Genomic DNA, 22,316 nt, shown 5'->3' on the forward strand with positions numbered 1-22,316 from the left:
CTCAATCACACAAACTAGCGTGCACTATTGAGAAAAAAATACACATAAATCTAAAGAATAAGTATAATCTCCCACGGACGTAAGTAACGGTGTTAGAAGCCGCTAGTCACCAGTGTGGAGGTGGCGTCGTGATGGGCACCAGACGTTTTCGTACCTCTATAAACCACTCTTGCTGTATCTTCGGCGCCAGTCGCATACAACCCTACGTCGGCGCGCCGCCTGCTCGTCTAAACATTCGCATTGTGATCGAATCGTGAACATGACATAACGAAATCAAGGAAATTCTATTATTATTGTGTGAAAGTGCTAACGTGATTAAATACTACTGTAATTCGGATTTCTTGGAGTTAAGGTGAGAATTTGTTAAGATTTATCAGTAGCTCGTACGATGGAATAACATGGAGTTTTGTGTTATAAATAGATTTTGTTTACCTTATATAATATATAATACCAACAGGTCAATACTCAGTGAGTAACACATTGTTACTCACTGCAGTAAATTACAGTTACAGGTTTTATCATGTACCTAATAATAAATTATTGTGTACGGCAACGAGACGTGTAAAATAAAACACGTTTATGATTTTTGGATTTAAATAGCAAGTTTGATTAAAAATTATTCACTTTCACCACGTGTGGAAGATTTTTTAAATTTAATATAGAGAATCTTTCAAAACACTGTTAAGATAATCATACTATGTTACAGATATGTAACTAAGAAGAATATCTTTATAACAATTTTTGAACTAATATATTATATTATCTAACCTTGTGGTAAATGTGTACTTATGTTATCATATAGGCAAGATTTAAATATCAAAACACAAGGTAAAATTACTTTCTTACTTGTATAATTAAGAATTAACTGACCCATTTTTTTATATCGTTATCAACTTCAGCAAACTATAATCAAGGTTTAAGAGAGACGTCTTTAAAACCTAGACTTAGTTAATTAGGTTAAGTACTTATTTTTGAGGACCTTGAAAGTAAACATTAAGCTTAACTAGTCATTGATTTATTTGATTACAGTAATTTAATTTAAGTTTTGTTTCATTATTTTTGTACAACTCACTTTATGATTATAGCTATCGTGGAATATAATTTTGTTTTATGCATTATTGACTAGGTACTTACAGCTACTATATTGTTTTCTAATACAGCTTACATAATGACCTATGAATACATAATATTAATGCTCAATCCTTCTCCGTGTGAGAGGAGGCCTGTGCCCAGCAGTGGGACGATAAATAGGCTGTAACTAACTAACTAACATAATATTAACATTATGTACAATTTTGTGTTAATAACAATACGTGCAAATATTCGTCGTGCATTGCCACTTTACTACCAATTATTAAAATGACAAAGAAAAGCGACTGCTGTATACTATTTTAAGCATACAATCTTAACTCGATAAATAATATTTGCGTTTAATACTAAAAATAAATCCCTATAAATAATACTTGTTTAATGACGGAGATTACCAACAAGACGGTTTTGAATTATCTTGTTCCTCGTTCATTGAATCTTTTATGCTAATGGTGTCCTTTGTAACTTATATTGGATCGTAGATAATGAAGTAAATACATATTGATAAAATGCTGCTATGCAACAAAGAAAAGCATGCATATAAATATGTGTATATTTATATACATGTAAATATCTTTCGATATAATAGGGTATTTTAAATACACAGAAAATAGTGTGGGTCCTTATTATGTACAAGCAAATTGCAGATACATTTATTCCGATATTTCTCTAACATACGTAGTATTACATATTAAGTCAATTATCAATGCACAAAGCAGAAACTCATTTACCTTCACAAGTAGGTATGAGACCATTTTCCTCTTAGTTTATTCCTTTTCATCATTCGAGACAGTATTAAATTTGCAAACTACTAAGCCGAGTAAATAGGTAGCATTCAAATATATGTGGAGATTGAATAACAGACGCACATCTGATACAAAAATCGTCCTTGATACGTTTTTTATTGTAGTATCATTTATTGAGGCTACAAGGTTGAGCAGATCAACATTAGGCTGGTAGATTTATGGGTCATTAGAACCAAATAGTCAAACCTGTCTACAGTTTTCATAGAACATGATAACAAGATTAATTAAATTTAAAAACAGCTGCTATACCTGTAAGTAACATTAACACAAAAATTATAGTATCATAATCATAATTATGGCTCATGACTGGAACGTGGTAAAAGAAAATGTATCAATGTTTTTGGAAAACAACAAAGATTTCGAATTCATTTCCAGTAAGTGTTTACAATATAAGGATTGCCTTTTTTAAATATTTTTTATTTATAAACATCAGTGTCGATGCACAACAGCATCAATCCGGTACCCCAAGGACATCGTAATAATATCTTGGTCACGAATTCTAAACCTCTTCAAAAGGCCTCTCCCAAAAGGCCGATGCTCCGAATTCAAATACCAGTATGATAATCAAGTTTCGAAATCCAAAATACAAGATGGTGGCATGCGAAACGATTTTATTGTTCGAATCTTCGAAATTGTCAGGCAATTGGCGTAAAATGAAATAAAAATCTCATGAATATTTACCATGGCGCTAATATATTTTGATGGATTCTGTAGAATCCCAAAGTTATGGTGATTAGAACGTATTTAAAAAAAATGTGGAGCCTAACGAATTAAGTATATTGGTCACATATTTCTCGGAAAAATAAATGTGGTATAGAAAAATGTTCCAATCTAAGAAATGGATGTAGGTATCTATGGATGTACCTAGTCATGTCCTTATTTTAACTTGCCTCTCACTAAAATCTTAGAAAAAACTTAAAAAACTGACCAAAGAAATAAAATACAAATTAACCTTACATGGAACACAATAGCTTTCTATCAACCATACTGGATATTTCTTGCGGCCTGAAGTACATTGATACCGTTCTCAAAAAGGCTTCTATTAAGACGACACAAACCTACAAATACTTATTGATTTCTGACACTTACGCGAATATTAGACATTTAAATAAAACTACTTTTACGGATTTTATCGCGGTTATATTAATATTATTTAATCCCGACGTTTCGGATCCTTTACAGCATCCATGGTCACGGGCAGACTAAGGTGTTGGTCGTCTTGATATATTAGTTACAAACAGCTACCCTACATTATGTTGATTATTATTGACAAACCCGCCCGTGACCATGGATGCTGTAAAGGATCCGAAACGTCGGGATTAAATAATATTAATATAACCGCGATAAAATCCGTAAAAGTAGTTTTATTTAAATATCTACAAATACTTCTTTAAGGTTTACCTACTAATATATTCCTATCTTACTGTTATCTACTTAGGACTACATTCATAATTGTATGTTTATTGTTTAACCATGTTGTTATTGCACAGTGGATTCACCTAATTGCTATTCTAACATACTATTACCTTCAGGCATTCTAATGTTACCAGTAACGGCATTATGACCTTAATAACAAATGTTTTGTGAAATGAAATCCTCGAAGTAGGCATTGTACACATTATTATGTAAATAATGTATGTCTATAAGTATGCGAAGAAATATTTCAAAATTGACTGTCGATTTATCATTGACAGGTAAGTTAGAAACATAGAAGTAGAAATATCTTCTGATATTATATCTGATGATATCTTCGATACTTAACTATCTACCACTGTTTAAAATAAGTTTGTACGTAATATAGTTGAAAAATCATCATCCACTCTAACTACGAGTTCTCGGGACTCGATGGAGATTACATATAATTCACAGGTCAAGGGTCAATTGGCAATAATCTTTAGATGTGCTGATTTAAAAAGTGAATAAGCTTATGCACGCAATGAAGATGAACAATATTTTTAACGTGATTCAAAACATCCGGTTATCACAGTCCCCAGGTGTGTGATACGGTTCTACGCCTTCTTTCCTTAATTATTTTGGAAAAACTACCAAAACCTCGAAGAAAACCGTTTTATTCTGATAAAGACGCAAGAAAAAGGAAAGGAAAAAATACGTTAGGTAGTACCAATTACAACAGCACGTGTTCGTGGTTAGTACTGAAGGTCAGAAGTGTTAGAAGTAACATAGGGTTATGTATGCACGAACCTTGATAGACAGCCAAGAGCGCGAATATCATGCATGATGAATCAGTAGATACGGCAGTAGGTACCTTCCTACTTCAAATCGCGGGGGGCATGATTTCATGATGCTCTATCAGCTATTGATCGATCGATCAATTATAATTATTGCTAAATCGTGATTGTATATTGAAAAAATATAAAATTCATGATCAGTTAAAACATTAAAGGATTTAAAAATACATATATACATACTTCTTTAACCAGTCAATCTAAGTCGGTATTTGTAAAGTAACTTTAACAAGATTAGCAACAAACTACATACGTATGTAGGAATGTAATTAACATAATAACGCATATATAACACTTAAATGTCTTCCTAAAAAAACTGGTTTGAAAAACCGGTATATGTGTTATTTCTCGTCACGATCGATTTTGTCGACAAATTGGTGTTTATTAAGTTATCAGGTAGCTGACTCAAAACTTTAGGTGATTGATTTTTATAATATTTTGCATATTGAGACTAAAAACGTATTTTGTGTGATTTAAAAAAAAAAATTGTTACTTTTGTAACTGCTTTTTTTTGCAATTAAATAGGATTTAGTAATTCAGCATAATGTTGGGGCCCCTATCCTTCTTATTTTAATTTTTAGTAATTGGTAATTTTTCGGCTATCGAATGCTTTCGGGATTTGCAGAATTCTAAAAGTTTTGGTCGATTTCTCGAGGCGGAAAATTCATACATGAAAATTAATTTACTACAAAATGAGTAGGTCTATTGAAGGTATCTATTGAAGTAACAGTAGAATACCTAGTTAGTCGTACTTATGATCCTGTGTTATTATTTGTCTTTGACATTGACTTTAATTATAAATTTTGATTCATAATCAAGCAAGGCTAAAATGCACTGAAGTTCAATAAATAATAAACATGTAAGCAACGAGTCTTATTTCAGTTGATTTACTTGCACTTGCAAGACTAAAAATAGATATCTAATTTAAGCTTACGTCTATAAATGCTTTATATAATTATTATCCGAATATCAAGTTTTATTTCAGACCTTGTCTTTGAAAGTTTCAATAGATATAATCTAACAACTGGCCTTTCCAATAATTTTTAAGCATGAATTCTTATAATTACTATCCTTATAGGTACTTATAGCCATGTGTTTTAAAACTGCATAACAGAAACGGTCCAGTCAGGTCAGGCCAATAAAAAACAAGATCAAAATATTAGGACAGCTAACCTGATGTATGCTTCAAATTGATGCTACAAGAATTATCTAAATCTAAATGGTTTAATGGTAGGTATCAGCGGTGCACACATAATATTTTGATAAAATATATATATAAGTGCAGATTTGTAGATATAATAAAGAAATATTTTTATAGGAATAGTTAAAAATAGTTTTTAATACAATTGGTTAAAGAAACATTAAAGATAAGGCTAAACGATAATATTTATTATTCTTATGCGCAAATGCATTTGTGTGCATTAACCGCGACGTCCGCGTATCCGCAAGACGGAAAGATTAGAAGATTAACTTGATAAAGACCTTTTTATTTTAATAAAAAATTAAGGAACCGGATATGAAGAACGATTCATCTAGATAATTTATTTCGATGTTAATGACACACATCCTGTACAATCATCATGGAATTGTCGATACAATTAACACGTTTACAATGTTTGTTGAAGACCAACCGGGAAATCTTCAGAGCTTACGTCACACGAAACAAAAACGAATCGATTATAATGTAGTTATCACAATAACGTTTTGATAATTTGCACCTAAAAACAATAGACCACGTTGGTCTTTGTTTGTGATCACGTCATCTCAATTAGCATTCGCGTCATGTATCGTGCATTGATCCCCGAGCAGTATGATACCACTTCATAACTGCTCATACAATATAAACACAGCAATTATTTGTAGCAAAACAATTTGTTACAGAATTGCACATTGCATTGTCTGACTTCATATTCACACGCAATTTAGAACAGTGACTTCACAATTTTGATTGAGAAAACTAAATATTTTAGAACACATAGTCAAGATATAAGAATATATTCAGAGAATCGGAATAGCTTTACAAATCGACATGACTACGAGATGTCCTAAAAAGTTGAGGCCCTATTACGTTAAAAACTCTTTAATTACAAACTCTGCTCTTATTACTAAAGAGAAACAAAAAATATGCCTACGATCACTGCCTGGTTTCCAAAAAAATTCCAAAAGTTAATAAGCCTATTAAAACGGCAAGATAAAACGAAATTGACAAGACATAATTTGAAGCAATTAAACAATGATGTTGTGTGAAAATGTATACCTATAATAGGTACCCCGTACTTTTAATACTTGCATGCTTATATGAAATGAATTATGTCCACGTCTTAGAGGCATACTTAACAAGTAACATTTACGTAAGTGCCAGAAATCAACATGGTAATGATAAACTTTCTAAGTAAATGCACACAAAAAAACGGCGTAATTAGGTATGTTCAATTACGTAAAATAAGAATTAATTCCTATCAAAGAACAATACTAAATTCTACTATATATGTCTGAAAGGGACATAACGATCTTAAGCTGGCATTATCAAGAGAGAAGGAGTTTCTCTTTTTTTCTTTAAAATGGTCTGAAGAGTTAATAAACTAAATGGTATAGTGAGTGGCAGGGTTCGTACAAAACTAATCCTCGGGGGACAAGGAAAGGCTTCCTTCGAGTTACAAACTACAAAACAAATTGCGTTTAAAGTTTGGGCGCGTTTTATATTAAGTTGATACTGAAATCGTGCCTTCGTCTGCAGACAGCCAGCAACAAATGTGATATAGAACAAATCCCTAGTAATTTCAACTAAGAAAAGTTAGTTATAATAACGTATACCTAATTAAATTCATGAACGTAACATTTATGTGCCATTTGTGTTTTGTAATTAACTTTAGCATTAAGATACTGTTAATTTTATGATAGTTGATGTAAGTAAATATCATATAGGTGACGCAATCCCAAAAAAAAAAATTAAGGCCTTAAGGTCATTAGCTTCAATTTTATGCGTAGGCAAAATCACCAAAAAACCGTTTGGTAATTCTACAAGATTGTAGGATTTTTGAGTCAAAATTACTTATTGGTTTTACGTTAAAGTTTATTGTTATGTTACGACTCACTGAAGGTAAACCTGTAGTTAGTATTCATAGCGCGAAGCGAATCTTTAGTTGTTTTAATAGAGACTTAATTACAGCTCTTAACATATTCGTATAATGTGCTAACATTTGCAATATTTCATTGAATTGTCAAGTACATCGAATGTACCCAAAAGGATTCTTGACGAATACAAAAATACATATACCAACGTAAGCACGTATTAATACTAGGTACCTATAACAGATCTATGATATTTTTGTTTGCTAAGGTATTAAGATTATATTTTTTATGTTTTATTTTAATTTTGCGTGTATTAATTGGATTCAAACCAGAATATACGAGTATTTTAGTACAATTCATAAATGTTTTGCGGTCAAAGTTTGAGAAAGAAGAGTCACTAGTGTGAAACCTAAATTAACCAATGTTGCTTCTGTATAGAGAATAATGTGCACTTACACAATTCTTCATATTTCAGTCATTAAATATCACATTTTCGGTTCAAATAAAGACACAAATTGCTCTTTACAACACACTACACATCTAAAGGTCCACCAATGCATTAATTTTAATTAAATTTTCAAAACGACTTTCAAAAGCTATGCACGATTTTTAATCAATCTGTCAGACATTAGCACGCTGCATTGCATTTGTATTACAGCACTTAATGGATATACAGTAATTAATCCTCCCCAGTTCTATTCTAACTTCGTCCAAGGCCGACTTCAGCCACGGCGGCTGTTCTCATATAAGGAGATCAGCCAGATGCGCAGGACATATTATAGTGCACGAGCATTTGCGCAGACACAAGTGCACTCACTATTATTCACTCTCATAGCCCGATGGGACGGCAATCCGACACGACCGGAGAGAGATCAGGCGCAAGACAGACATTAACGTGCTCTCCGATGCACGGGTGTATTAATTACCAACTTCTAGACTGCGGGTTGCTATTCTGCTAGTTATAAATAATAAGTGGCTGTCTTATAAACAATGCTAATATTCGAAGGCCGATGTTGCTCTGATCATTGATTCATCGTTAGGCACGGATAGTATAAATAAGGTAGGAGCAGTTAATTGTGAATTACGAGTACGTACCTTTAAGTAGACATAAGCTGACGTTAGATTATTATGTAATCACATAGGTATATATTAATCACGGTTTTTTAGGTATGGGTTATGGCAGAGGCTAAATGCAAACGTTACAAAATATTACTTATGTATTTTTATTAACTACAAGATCTACAAGATATAACTATAACTACAAGATGGTAAGAGAAGAAGAATGTAGAGTGTGTTTAACACACTGCATACTTGATAGTCGGCCGAAAGTTGTGAAATGCCCAATGCTTGTCAATTGTTTTTTTGGAAATCTTGATTCCAATCAGTTTTCAGTCGGTCTGATACCGGCTAAATACCCGATAATTTGTGTACTACCATACATCTTCATACTGATTTAGGAGCCCAAACCCACTATCAGCCGACTAAAAATCTGCAATTCGGGTAGTTACCTACTATAAACCTAACGATTTAGTCCAAATGTATAAAGGTCGTTTTTAAATACGAGCAAAAAAGTTCAATGTTGCTAAAAGTGCTGCTTTGACAAGTCTGTTGGACCTAGCGAGTATTTAGTTTACACTGATTAGCTTCCGGGACTTGCGGTAGTTTGGCTACAGGCAAGCACTACCGTATAGGTCGTCTCATTAATACGCCGACATGCTATTACCACAACGTGCCCTTTTGCCTCAAAGTTGTGAGGAGAATCTTAGTCAAAATCAAGGTTGTCGTTCGTACAGCATGTGGTATTAATGCGATGAATTTAACGTCGCTCTGTGAGAAATTACCTCATACCTTAGAGAACTGTAATGGCGTACCTACTAGTGTGTACTATGTGAACTGTGTGGTTAAATATTTGTGGTTTCTTCTTAAATATTATAAGGTTATTTAATTACCCAGACACTCAAATGTTAGGGTTGCGGTCTTTCAGCAGAAAATAAAGTAGCATCACGAGCTGCTATCCTCTAGCTAAGTATTGCTTTTTTTCTGTAATCAAGTATCTGAAGTATCATTGTTATACCTATAAGCACTATCAAAATTTTCACTCATACACTGAAAACATCAATGAGTTGTCCGAATTGCTCTCCTAAAACATACAAACACGACTAACAAGATCCTTCCTTCTCGTTCACCGTTTATCTCTTCGGATCACGATTTCCATGACTTTTGCGATACTGCGCCATTATTAGTTACCCCATAAGTACCTACATGGAAACGCATTACAATGACTCACGAATACACCCATGATTGTCGTGCTAAAGTCATTTGGTTCGGCTGTTTGGCCGTATTGAATTCAATGGCCGCGGTTTTTATACCAAATTCTTATAAGGAACAATTAATGGTTCGAAGCGAATTCACAATGGTACCACGCTTTTTTGGCTGTGACTATCTTAGAGATGATGATATCTTAAGTACCTACACTATTGTTTGTTCTAATATGTAATTAGACATTTGATATGGAGAGCTAAGATTGATTATAAATGGACCGACTGCCTCATCAGATAGATCTATATTGAAGCCTGAAATCTAATAAAAAGGCACTGTGACAAAACCTCTACAATAATATATGCTTTGAATGATTAACCTAACCGTATTAGATGCATAGAGAATTTGTATATGCAATACAATACATACTTACTATTTACCAGCATTACATAAACTTAATCAGTTCTCTGTAATTTATTCTCGGAGGAAGGCTTTGTATAATGTTTCAAAATGTATTTCGTATTTCAATAGTTGATGTTGAACATTGCAAATGATGTGTAACATTCGTGTAAAATAAATTATCCGTTTACAAAACTAGTTAGCAAATAAGAGAGAATTCATGTTACTATTAGAATTGAAAATTGAAATAGGTCATATGAAAACTTCATAAACAGCGAAGTGCAGAAAGATGGTACCTTTGTTATTTTATATTTGTTTATTTGCATTTTGAAAGTTCTATATAAGATTTATGGCTTTAAAGTAATAGGTACAATGGTAGATACTCAGTAACATGTGTTAGTACCTAATACAATCGTACTTAATGTCATTCATCTGACATTATTTTGGTATTAAGGTTAGAAGCACTAATATAAAGTTTGCTGGCTAAAAGAACATTGATAATGATTTGAGCATGTGAAGTCTTTAAACTTTATACATATACTAGTAGGTACATACATTGAATCGCTATAATTCGTGTTTAATTTGTTTTTGATGGCAACTTCGTAACACCGCGAGAAATATTCGCATAAGAAACAAACGACATTCAAGTTTAAATTGAATCCTTTCAACACGCGAAGTTTGTATAATCACCATCGTAATTAAATAATTCTATTAATTTCAGAATTATTAAATTAATTTCTGAAAATGTCTATTAAAAACACTATGGTATAACTTAAGCTACGAACCTTAACCTTACCTAATACAAATCGTGTTGACGTCAAGATTCATACAAAATATTAATTTATTGACATACCTATTCAAATAACACAAAAGCCAGTGATCTCCGTTTTTTCCTCGTCATCTATGATAAAGCAATTTATTTTAGTCGTCGTATAAGACACTTTGATTATTCTGTAACTGGTTGAGCTGAGCACACAAATAGGATTGAATACACACACAATACAGAAAGGTTATGTGCACACACCGGCCATTCCCAATATTCATACTATAGATAGGGATTTGATATTAGTGCGATACAAGTTATGTCAAAGTCGTATTTCTAGGAAGCAAAAAAAAAAGATAGATAGAATATTGGAAACGGCCATTAGTCTATACTTTTTATTAAACGGTTTTATTAAACGGTTTTATTTAGCTCACCCTGTTTGTTTTATTATTTATTCATTCTTGGGTCAAATTTAGAAATTGAAATTTCAGTGCCTTCCTGTTGTCAGATTGATCTGAAATTTGGTACACACCTTTATTTCCGATGACAATACAATATAGTAATATCAATAACATTGCAAATCCAAGATGGCCGCCGGTACAAAATGGCGGATAACGTAGGTTTTATCAATCCCGTCAATGTGGGTATCAAATGAAAGTGCTCAACCAGTAGAATACAATGTACTATATAAAATTCAAATCCAAGATGGCGGCCTCTACAAAATGGCGGATAACTTAGGTTTTATCAATCCCATCAACATGGGTATTAAATGAAAGGTCTCAACAAGTAGAATACAATTTACTATGCAAAATTGAAATCTAAGATGGCCGCCGCTACCAAATGGCTGAGAACAATTTTTAAACGGTTTTATTTAGCTCATCCCGTTTGTTTTATTCTTGGGTCCAATTTAGTAATTCAAACACCCTCTTCCTGTCAACCGATTAATCTGAAATTTTGTATACACCTTTAATTCCGATGACAATACAATATAGTAATATCAATAACATTGTAAATCTAATATGGCCGCCGGCACAAAATGGCGGATTACATATTTTTCCACAACCCCCTTAATATGGGTATCAAATGAAAGGGCTACACAAGTAGACTACTGTTAGCAACCCCAGCAGGGCCCAACAGGGCCAAGGCCTGCCTGGGCTGCGGGATTGTTCGAAAGAGTTACCGTGGCCCTGGTAAATAAAAGGCCTACGACGAAACATAACTATTTTTAGTCAGTAAGAGTCTGGCACTTACCGCTGCTGACCCAGGGAGGGGTCACTTGATGATTTTTGGTGTCGTTAAAAAAATTGACTTTAAAAAAAATTAGATTGTAATAAATTATCAGGTAAGAGACCGTGTAATAATGATGCACTAAATGAATTAGATAGAATGAGGAATATTCGGTAGGCATTTTCATTAAATACTAAAAACTAGAAAATAAAAAATCGGTAAAAAAACTTTTAAGTCAAACGGTTTTATCTTATGTGCACTGAAAACTAGAAAATAAAAAAATAGTTACTTACCTGCCAACCTACGTAGGTGGTCCCGGTCATATTAACCTAAAATAAAAACGTGGGGCCCCTCTGAAATCCTACCTATGGCAAAGCATATCTTTATACTTTGGTAGATCATGAGCTCGCCGTTCGCTGGTGAAGCCGCTACGGCTGATTATTGATTGTCAAAATCTCCAGTTACGATTATAGTAAGTCGATGCAATCCACACCTATTATACCTCTAGAAGAAAGTACTACAGCAACAGTTAATGGGCCCCACGTTTTTATTTTAGGTTAATATGACCGGGACCACCTACGTAGGTTGGCAGGTAAGTAACTATTTTTTTATTTTCTAGTTTTCAGTGCACATAAGATAAAACCGTTTGACTTAAAAGTTTTTTTTTAAAGGTGCGCCTGCGGTTGAATGGTATACAATAATCAATAATACGGAGCCTTTACATTTTGCTCAAAGTTCACTTTAGGAGCAATGACGCTTCTAGACAAATTGTCGAAATAGTCTATAGAATTAATATTGAAATACAGTGAATTTTAGGTAAATTACTTAAAACGATGAGATTTACTTACGTTAATTTTCTTAAGAAAATAGGTCAATAGTTGAGTGAAGTATGATGCGCGTGAAATCGCTTGAAACAGTTTGTTGTTTAAGTAATATTACCTGATCTTATAATCTGCAGTGAGGTAGGTGTAAAACTTGTTCCAAGTCATCCTAGTTTAGATAACGGTACTTATAACTAGCACAGTTTTAGTTAAAAGAAAACTGAGCTGAGTAGAGTTAGTTCTAACGTGTCAAGAAGTTATAATTAAAACCAAATTCCGTAATTGCAACGTCAGTCATACCTGGGTATTTCTTAGAAAATTGTTGGTTTCGCGATTCTGACGAAAAACATCGTGAGTTTTTATGATTAGGAAAAATTGTATTGTTTATTTCGCGTGGTATTTGGTGCAAAGTTCTTTTGTGAAATGTAAATTATGCTCGATAAGACAGAAACAGGCGAATTTTATTGTTTACATTTGCAAATTATATGCGTCAAGGGTTTTTTCGATATGAATATGGAACGCAGTTGTAGGACTTATCAATTGTTGCATTTTGCTTCATAGTTATACTGATTAACAGCTGTAATATATCTATTTATTTTCTCTATTTCCTCATGATGTCATGTTTGGTACGAAAACACAATAATACTTAGTACATAACTACAGGTACTTAGATATGCAGTAATTAACTCATTAAACACTAAATTATGACCAATCAGAAATGCAAAATGTTATACTTCAGTTAATAAAACTGAATCGATTTTCATACAAGACCATTCACAATTGATCAATTTCCGAAATATTATCGAACAATTTGCCGCTACCTAAAAGGGAATAAACTCAAATAATCGTCTGTAAACATTAAATGAATCGAAAATTTCCATTTGAATCCACATAGATAACGATGGGAAAGGCAATGAACTGTCTTAGATTTTCCTTCGTCGATTATACGCACAAACCTGCTTAATATACAGGTTTTCGTACTTCAAGTAAACGTGTGTATAGTAAACTAGTTGTTTTCCCTCAGTTTTATTCCCATCCCATAGACCCTATTCTCAGTACCGGGATAAAATATAGCCTATGTTATACATATATATTATGTACCTACTTGGGAAAAGTGTAGCTTCCTAACTGTGAAATACATTTTCAAATCAGTTCAGTAGTTTCGGAGCCTTTAGAGTACAAACAAAAAATCCTTTTTATTATATTAGTATAGACATACCTAATACTACTTATAGCACTAACTTCACACCGATTAGTGGAAGTATTAGAAATGTCTCCTTTGGAGAGAAAAGCTTTCTAACGACGCATTTGGATAATTAGAAACGGCGAACACAAAAGTTGTGCTAAGTATTAATAAGTTGGTCATGTTCACCGAGCTCATTTCTATAAGTAATGGGAATAGGAATGGTGTCACATGGAAGACAATAGCTATAGTCTGAAACTTCGACTCTAAGACTCTGAGGCTGTAGTGAAAGCTTACCTAGATTTAAAAGTAGACCTTTTGTAAGAAATGATGATTGTTGTGGCATTATACCTACCTACGTCCGTACAGTATAGAAGACATTTTAGACAATACATAGCTTGATTTGGTTTCATAAACGTTTTATTTGCCTGTTTTGGTAAAGGAACAACATAACGTTTGGGTTATTATCATCTCATAATGTTTTTTCGTATTGTGAAATCTAAAAGGTTACTGACTCCATGTTATTTCGTCAATCAACTTCTCCTAAATAAATTATTATGAATATGACTATTCAAACATCCACGTGCTTATATCTCATCTTTAATTTACTAGGAAGGATTCAACTATTATTGCATAGCTACTTATTATATCTGGTAAACAATAGCATTAGCGTAATAAGAGCCATCAGATAACCCAATTCTCATAAAAATGCAATGCACTTCAAAATAATTGCATCGTTATCTTGTGAAACAGCAGATTTTAATTAAAATTTTCTAATATCTATGAAATAACTATAACATTTTCGAGATGACTACCAAGAATTTTACATTTACTAATTGGAGACTAGACTGATAAACGTTCGTAAAATCTGAAAGAGTATTGAATATTTTATAATTTACTAGCCGTTTTCCGGCGGTTTCACCCGCGTCCCGTGGGAGCTACTGCCCGTACCGGGATAGAATATAGCCTATGTTACTCGCAGATAATATAGCTTTCTAATGGTAAAAGAATATTTAAAATCGGTCCAGTAGTTTTTGAGTTTATCCATTACAAACAAACAAACAAAGTTTTCCTCTTTATAATATTAGTATAGAAAATAATATTATTTTGACTACGAAAGTTGGTTGACCGAAGAAATAATGTTATCTGTTCTTCCATTGCAGATGGCGAAGCTGCACCACGTAGTTCTTGGCATTCTCATCTTGCAAATATACGTCCATGCTGCTCCCAATGACGTCAGCAAGTTGGAAGATATTGCCAAAGTGGAACATGCCGACTCCGAAGTAGAACAAACAGAGACAAAACTTGAAGCAGAACCGAAACTTGATGATAACCCAAAACTTGATGCAGACCCAAAACTTGATTCGGAACCGAAACTGGATTCACAACCAAAAGAGATCGAAATTGATGAAAACTTGACAGAAACGCAACGGCAAAAGAGATGGTACAACCCTTACGGATATGGATTTCCACCCATTAACCCATTAATTTACCCCAGCCTCAATATAAGAGACGAAAACCCCAACTCAAGTTTCTATGGGGGAGAAGATCCTTTAGAGCAAATACATAAACGAATACAAGAGATAGCTCATGCTGTTAGGCAGCCACCTATACCACCTCCGACCCACTTCCCTATATTCTATCCAGTGCTGTTTATTCCCTCAGGAGACTGTAATTGTAACCCGAGCACGCCACAACCCAATACACCAGTAAGACCCCAAACTAACGGTACGGCACCATCGGTAAATAATCGTTGGCCCGTAATGGAAGACGAGAGACAGAACTGGGGTTTTGTGATCAATGAAACGGATTCAGATGAGGATGAAGATTTCAGTAGACCGATTTCGTTTGATCCTATCAAATTGGATAGACCTATGAGGCCACCGCCTCCTGTGGACCATGGAACTGTGCAAAGCGATAGTACGAACAATCAAAATCAGCCTAATCAAGCTGATGCTAGCCCCGGAAATTCGCCTATGATGCCACAAACGACAAGACGACCTCCGATTCCACCTTCAGTGCAGGGTAGACCTCCATCGGGCTTAGCACCTCCCAGTCCCTGTGATGGTGCCATTCTAACTTGTTGTCATCAGGCTCAAGTAGCCTATGATTGTTTCGCAGTTCAGGGCTGTCCCGACCTCACTGGTTACGGAAACCCGTGTGACCCAAGTCTTATTCTACGCGTTATCGAGAGGTTCCAGACTTACTATGGACAAAGAAAAGGATGATGCTCAAAAATAAAGGATTTGTAGTGAAGTCCTTTGCAAAGCTTTTCTTTTCAGCTCGTAGTTTAATCTGTAATTTATAATGTAATATAGGAAAGTTGCTAGTATAAGCTAGCGATATAGCAATAAATATGCTTCAACCAAACTCTTGGTTACTTGGCTAGGAAAATAAGGTCTCATAAAATATTCCGAATGTCAATAACCAAACCGCATTGTAAAAAAACTGTGTGGAATCTAATCAACTGAAAATATATAAATACGATAAACTAATTGAAATACACGCTTTATTAAAGAAAAGTAAACTATTTAATGTTTTGTAACAAAATAAGTATTTCTTATTTTATTGCATGAAATTAAATGTAGTTATTAAAAATCGTACAGTGCTGGCAAAATGTAAATACTCGAAATATATTTTTATACTCATTCAAGTACAATGTAAGGATAGTAACAATGTTCCTATCATCTATGTATGTAACAAAACTGGGAACGTGACAATAAATGAAGTGATCATGGACTGTAACAACTTAGTTTTATTTTTTAGAAAAGTATTTTCTATATGAAATTCTATTTTGAACAAAATAATTTCAGGTGTATAACTTATGTGAAACAAACATCATCATTTTCCTGCCCTGTTCCCAAGTCATTTGGGGTCGGCGCAACATGTCTTTTTCTTCCATTCCTCTCTGTCAGACGTCATTCTTAATCCACTAACTTCAGCTTCATGTCTTCTTTCAGGCAATCAATCCATCTTTTCCTCTTTCTACCTCTGCCTATCCACCCTTCCATATTCATACTTAGCACACTCTTTGTAGCGTGCGTTTCACACGGTCTAATCACATGCCCATACCACGACAAACGCTGACCTCTCATTTTTTCTGTCACTGGCGCTAATTTCAGGCTTCCTCTGATATACTCATTCCTCACTTTGTCCATTCTGGTAACCCCACACATCCATCTCAACATTCTCATCTCTGCTACATGCACTCTTTTCTAACCCTTCTTTTTCAATGCCCAACACTCTGATCATGTACCTATATTCAAATGACACACAAAAATAAATACAGTAGCCAGAATTTGTTCCAAAGTCGTCCAGAGGACACGATTTTGGCAAACAGTATTATGTGTAGCTAGTATGAAAACAATGGCAGGAAAATTATTATGATTCTAATTACGATCATCATGAGTGATCCTGTGGTTGATGGCTTCATACTATTGATGCTAATGACATCAGTATACTGTAATAATTATACCAAGCGAGTAATGATCGGTCGAAGTCGGGAAATGGAATAATACAATGGAAATTCCGAGTCCAAAGTTTTTGTATCAAAGTCTATGATGCTAATACGCATAATTATGCAGATTTAATAAAAATCTTCAAATAAAAGTGGGTTTTAATAAAAGGTAAAAAGGACTTCCCAAGAAGAGAATTTTAAGACTTCCCAAAGAGGTTCTCAATTCGGACACTCGTATATTTTTTTAAAATAAGTGTTTACTATGACCACTTTATAACTTTTCGCGTTCAATTTTGAAAGTAAAAAGATGTTTTTAGAAAAATGATAGTCGATGTTCTAGGTAAATTATGAATCTTAACTATGACACATAACCAATTTTCAAAAAAATCGTGCAAGAGGTACTTACAAGCAGTAAGTAAAATGATGATGATTCATTTAAACCGATTGAGGCTTCCGAGGTAACTTACTTGGAGAGGTCAGACAACCAGTTCGATGTATACGACTAACTTAAAGGTATTCAAGATATTATCGTACCTTTGAAGTGTCATATCAAGGTATCATCTGTAAACCATATTGTCATCGTTTAAAATTAATATTTTTGATAAAGGCAATATGTACCTACTTATGTCTGTTACTGGAGATAACTGTAATTGGCCATTGAATGGTATTAGTAGTTAAAGTATCCATAACATACTCTTTCTTTGCTAATACGAGTTAGTACAAGAGGTTATTACCATCAAATACCTTATCCAGCTAGATCTCCTACACTACTACTAGTTTAGACATATCTAATGCAAAATCACGGAATATCATATAGCAAAGCTTAGTTTACCCAACCTATTGCTAAGAAATTCTTCTTGTAACCACTAAGACACACAAACAGAAAAAAAAGCAAATAGATTTCTTTTGCGAAATTACTTAGTACTTTCCAAGGCAATCGCAACGTAAATTACGCGACAGTCTAGTTTCGAACGCCCGTATCCTTTCAAAAATTTCAAAATAAATTATCGATAAGGAATACCCAAAGGTTAGCTACTAATATCCGTTTGACAGTTAGTTACACTGGTAAATTTTGTTTCGTAAGACTAAAAACTCAGTAACAGCCAGTTTCTTCATCAAAAGTTAAAGCCAAAGTAAAAGTCAAAGTAATGTCTAAGGTAAAAGTAACGGTCAAATTCAATTTTTCTATTAGTTTTGCTGTCACTTTAGCCTTGAAAAAACGAATTTGACCGTTACTTTTACTTTAGACATTACTTTAACTTTTACTTTTGATGAAGAAACTGGCCGTAAATGTCACTAATATGTAAACTGAGAAAGAAATATTTGATTTGTAATTGACACAGTATACATAAACTTGTAGTATTACAACTATATGATCCTAATAACTAAGTGATCTTGCATTTTCATTTAACCTTTTCAGAAAGATAAGTTTCAGTCCGGTTATATTTAAACGATACACTAGAGAAGCATTTCTTAGCAGATTTAGTAGTAGTATTCACCCACCTAAGGTGAATTCGCCAAATGTTAACATTTCACCAAAATTAACTACGACACAATCACAAAAAAGATACAAAAAAACTGGTTAATACAACCAAACATTTATTAACTAGTTAATTAATTAAATCAAATTCAGCGACATTAAAATTTATTGACCGCTCATATACGAGTATTATAGGTGAACATGAATCAACTGTTACATAAAAAGCTGGGTTTTACCCAATAGGTACCTACTTAATATAGTAGCAATAAAAATATATCGAGAAATGGTGATAACCCGAAGTCCAAAGCATCATATACGTCATCATCAAATTCCAAGATAAAGCTAGCTTTAGGTATCGAAATCCCGCATCCCCAGATATCGGAAAGGAAAATGAGTATGCAGAAATACCATGTTTATATAGCTTAATAAATACAAACTGTCCTCAGACGATAGTGGTGTGAACTCGGAGAAGCACGTACCGTGTAAACAAGTGGAACCACACTAAAACCAGTGTTATAAATTAATACGGAAAATACTTATACACAGGAAGGAATTAGGTAAGTCAATACTAATCGTATTCTTATGGAAATAATATTATTTTCATTTTAAAATCAGCTGTTTAATCAGAATTTTAAATCGTTTTTGCGATTTCATCACGTAGTTGCTAAAACGTTTACCTAAGCTGTTGTTAAACGAATATTTTTGAGGTTATACACCGAAAACATGTTTTTTGTTGTGAACATTGTTATTTTAGTCGCAAGTGTTAAACGTAGGTCACACGATTTTTCCCACATAAAAAATAGTTGCAAAACTGCCTGTTCGTGCCTCTACAGTTACTTTTTTTAAGGAAGCTTTACGTTAACAGTGGCTTAAAAACAATAAATTATAATTTTTCGGTACATTGTGCAACTATAGTACGCAAATATCAGATACTCCGTGAAACCCCCGCATATTTTTTCTAAGAAACTACACATGAGTAATATTTACAACAGCTTGTGAATGGCTAACTAACGGTCACGCCTTCACGACCTTGACATTGCATTCATATCCTCAAAGGTTCCAATAGGCCCAACATTTGATCCAACATTTTAAAGAAACAAATATAGACATGTTTATGTTGGAAGTTGGCCGTATCGACCGACAACGTTCGTTGTCCTCGGCTCTGGGAAAACCAACCGCGTCTGTAAACGACTCAAATGCATTTATTACACAAAACCACGTTTATTCTCACGTGGTTCCATAGTTTAGTTATATAATGTAATATATTTTATGACTATGTCTTCTACGGACACAAAAATGTAGCTCACCTTCTCTACATACTTGGAGAAGATATTTCTTTGTCTGTGATGGAAATAGGGAAATACAACATCCCTTCTCTTTTGTATTTTAATAGATTAAAAAAATAACTTCCTAAACTGTAAGGATGTCTAACTTTGGAAGTCAGACACTCAAGGATACATAGATATACCTTTTTTATGGAAATTACAATAACTGTTAACTCTATTGCAGAAATGGCGACCTACACAATAATGATCATAGCTACAATGATGGTTGCTCAAGCCATCTGCAGGCCCGAGGTTACCAAAAACGCTATTGGCAGTAATGGCACTATTAAACCTCCGGCCAGTTTATCCTACAACGAACTGAGATATATCTTACAAGCGAGGCATGGAGTAGATGTTCCTCAACCGAAAGTATTAACACCATGTGCTCGAGCAATCCTCGGTTGCTGCAAGAATAACCAAATTAACGAGTCGTGCTCTGAAGCACTCCATTGCGGAGCTTACTTCTTCGACGATAATCCTTGTGATGAAAAATTTATACTGGACGCTTTGAAAGCAGCCAAGAGTTTCTACCAGCAAATAAATTAAAATGTTTTGAGTGAAATAAGTGCAAGACTGTGCTCAACTATCCAAAGCGTGCTTCGAAACTCAATGCCCTAATCTGATAGCCCTTTGAATTCTTCGCTACAAAGGACGCGTCTAGTGAAACATTATTTATTGGGTTTTTCTTTTGTATTATCGAGGCTGTTATCGTAAACCTTGTTACAATTATTATAAATATGCATTTTTAGCGTGTGGCAAAAATATTTCTTCTATGTAAGCAAAATATGGCTATTGCCTTACGCGAATAAATTGCTTTCATTGCTACGTAAACACTTTGTAAGTTTGAATTATGTTCTAGATAGCTAAGAGAAAATGTATGAAAGTGGTCTCGCCTAATTGCCGTGTATACGTATAGTAAGTAAGGTAGTGTTTGTGTAGTGTTAATGTGTGCGTGAATGCCTAGGCCTAGGGCTATTGTGTAGGACTAATGAAGTGTCCGCTCAAGTAAGACGCGAGATAACGTATCTCGGGTCAGAATGAGCTAAGAAGTGGCTATTGTTTGTACATTATAATCATTAAATTAACTAAATTCACACCTAACAACGGAAGTTTATAATCGATAACATTGTTCAGGATCGATTTCAGTGAATATATTTTATTTATTTCATTTCATAGGGAAATATGAAATTTCCTCTAATTGGGTGTTATCAGGAAAACGCATTATGTTGCTCTTATAAAAAACGGCATAAACATTCAACTTAGAGATATCAGTATAATACGTAATTGCGAGAATGGCTAATATTATAATTTATTCTATAAGATAGTTAGTTTTGTATGGTACTAAAAATATTTTTTCTGAGAATTATTCGATGTTTACCATGACATACTACAGAATATATTTTAAACACTTATTTCTATGTAGAAACAAGATTCCAAAGGGCCACAAAATCCCTCAGTAAGAGGATCGGCTTTGTAGCATGACGTCACAGACTAGTTTGTACTCACCACTGCCATTATTTATTGTATAAAGAAGATTATAGGATGAGAAAAAATATTCCCATCATACCTATAATCTTCTTAATAATTACTTTGTTTTTGTGACCGTAAATACCCAATAACTTTCTATAACCGATGATAATTACTCTTTGATCGAATCTTCCAGTGATAGGTATTACTATTAAATGCATATTCGTACAAATTACCTATAGTTATAAGCATATATTAATAAAATAGATAAGAACAAAAAAGAACAAACTGCGCCTATTTATACAAAAAATTAAATAAACAAAAACAAGAAAAATTATCTCTAGTTTTATTTAAGACCAAAAAAGCAGTTGGGTTCAGATAAAACACAATTTAAACCGAGTAAAGCTTGTTTGGCCCTGAGCCAAGATAGCTGGGGGCAACAAGTGATCGCTGCAATAATATAAATGTATTATACTTTATATCCCTTTTATTTAACATACTAGTCCTACTATAAATTTTGAATTCATCCAATATTTTGATAACTTAATCAACACAGAAAACTCTTCTTATCGTGGTCTAGAGTCTAGATGCCTTCATGCCCTTGAGCTTCTAGATAATATCACCCATATTATTAAATTAGTATACCCCCAAGGGTTAGTTAGGCTAGCTGTCTCCCTTAACCTACATTGAGCCACTATATTCCTAGGCGACCGTCAATTGAC

The 22,316-nt window shown here is 33.7% G+C and overlaps 2 protein-coding genes across 2 annotated transcripts in view; one reads left to right on the plus strand and one right to left on the minus strand.

Annotated features, from left to right (window-relative positions):
* The window catches only part of LOC110374604 (uncharacterized), a 143,794-nt gene that overhangs the window by 85,756 nt on the left and 35,722 nt on the right, over positions 1-22,316 (minus strand). The window lies entirely within an intron of this gene.
* Positions 77-21,908, plus strand: LOC110374587 (uncharacterized). The gene is made up of 4 exons (XM_064037147.1): positions 77-352; positions 15,029-16,092; positions 19,349-19,359; positions 20,312-21,908. The coding sequence occupies exons 2-4, from the start codon at positions 15,029-15,031 to the stop codon at positions 20,671-20,673; spliced, it is 1,437 nt and encodes a 478-aa protein (XP_063893217.1). The 5' UTR covers positions 77-352; the 3' UTR covers positions 20,674-21,908.

Source organism: Helicoverpa armigera, chromosome 12 (assembly GCF_030705265.1).
Source record: "Helicoverpa armigera isolate CAAS_96S chromosome 12, ASM3070526v1, whole genome shotgun sequence".
In the NCBI taxonomy this organism is placed as follows: domain Eukaryota; kingdom Metazoa; phylum Arthropoda; class Insecta; order Lepidoptera; family Noctuidae; genus Helicoverpa; species Helicoverpa armigera.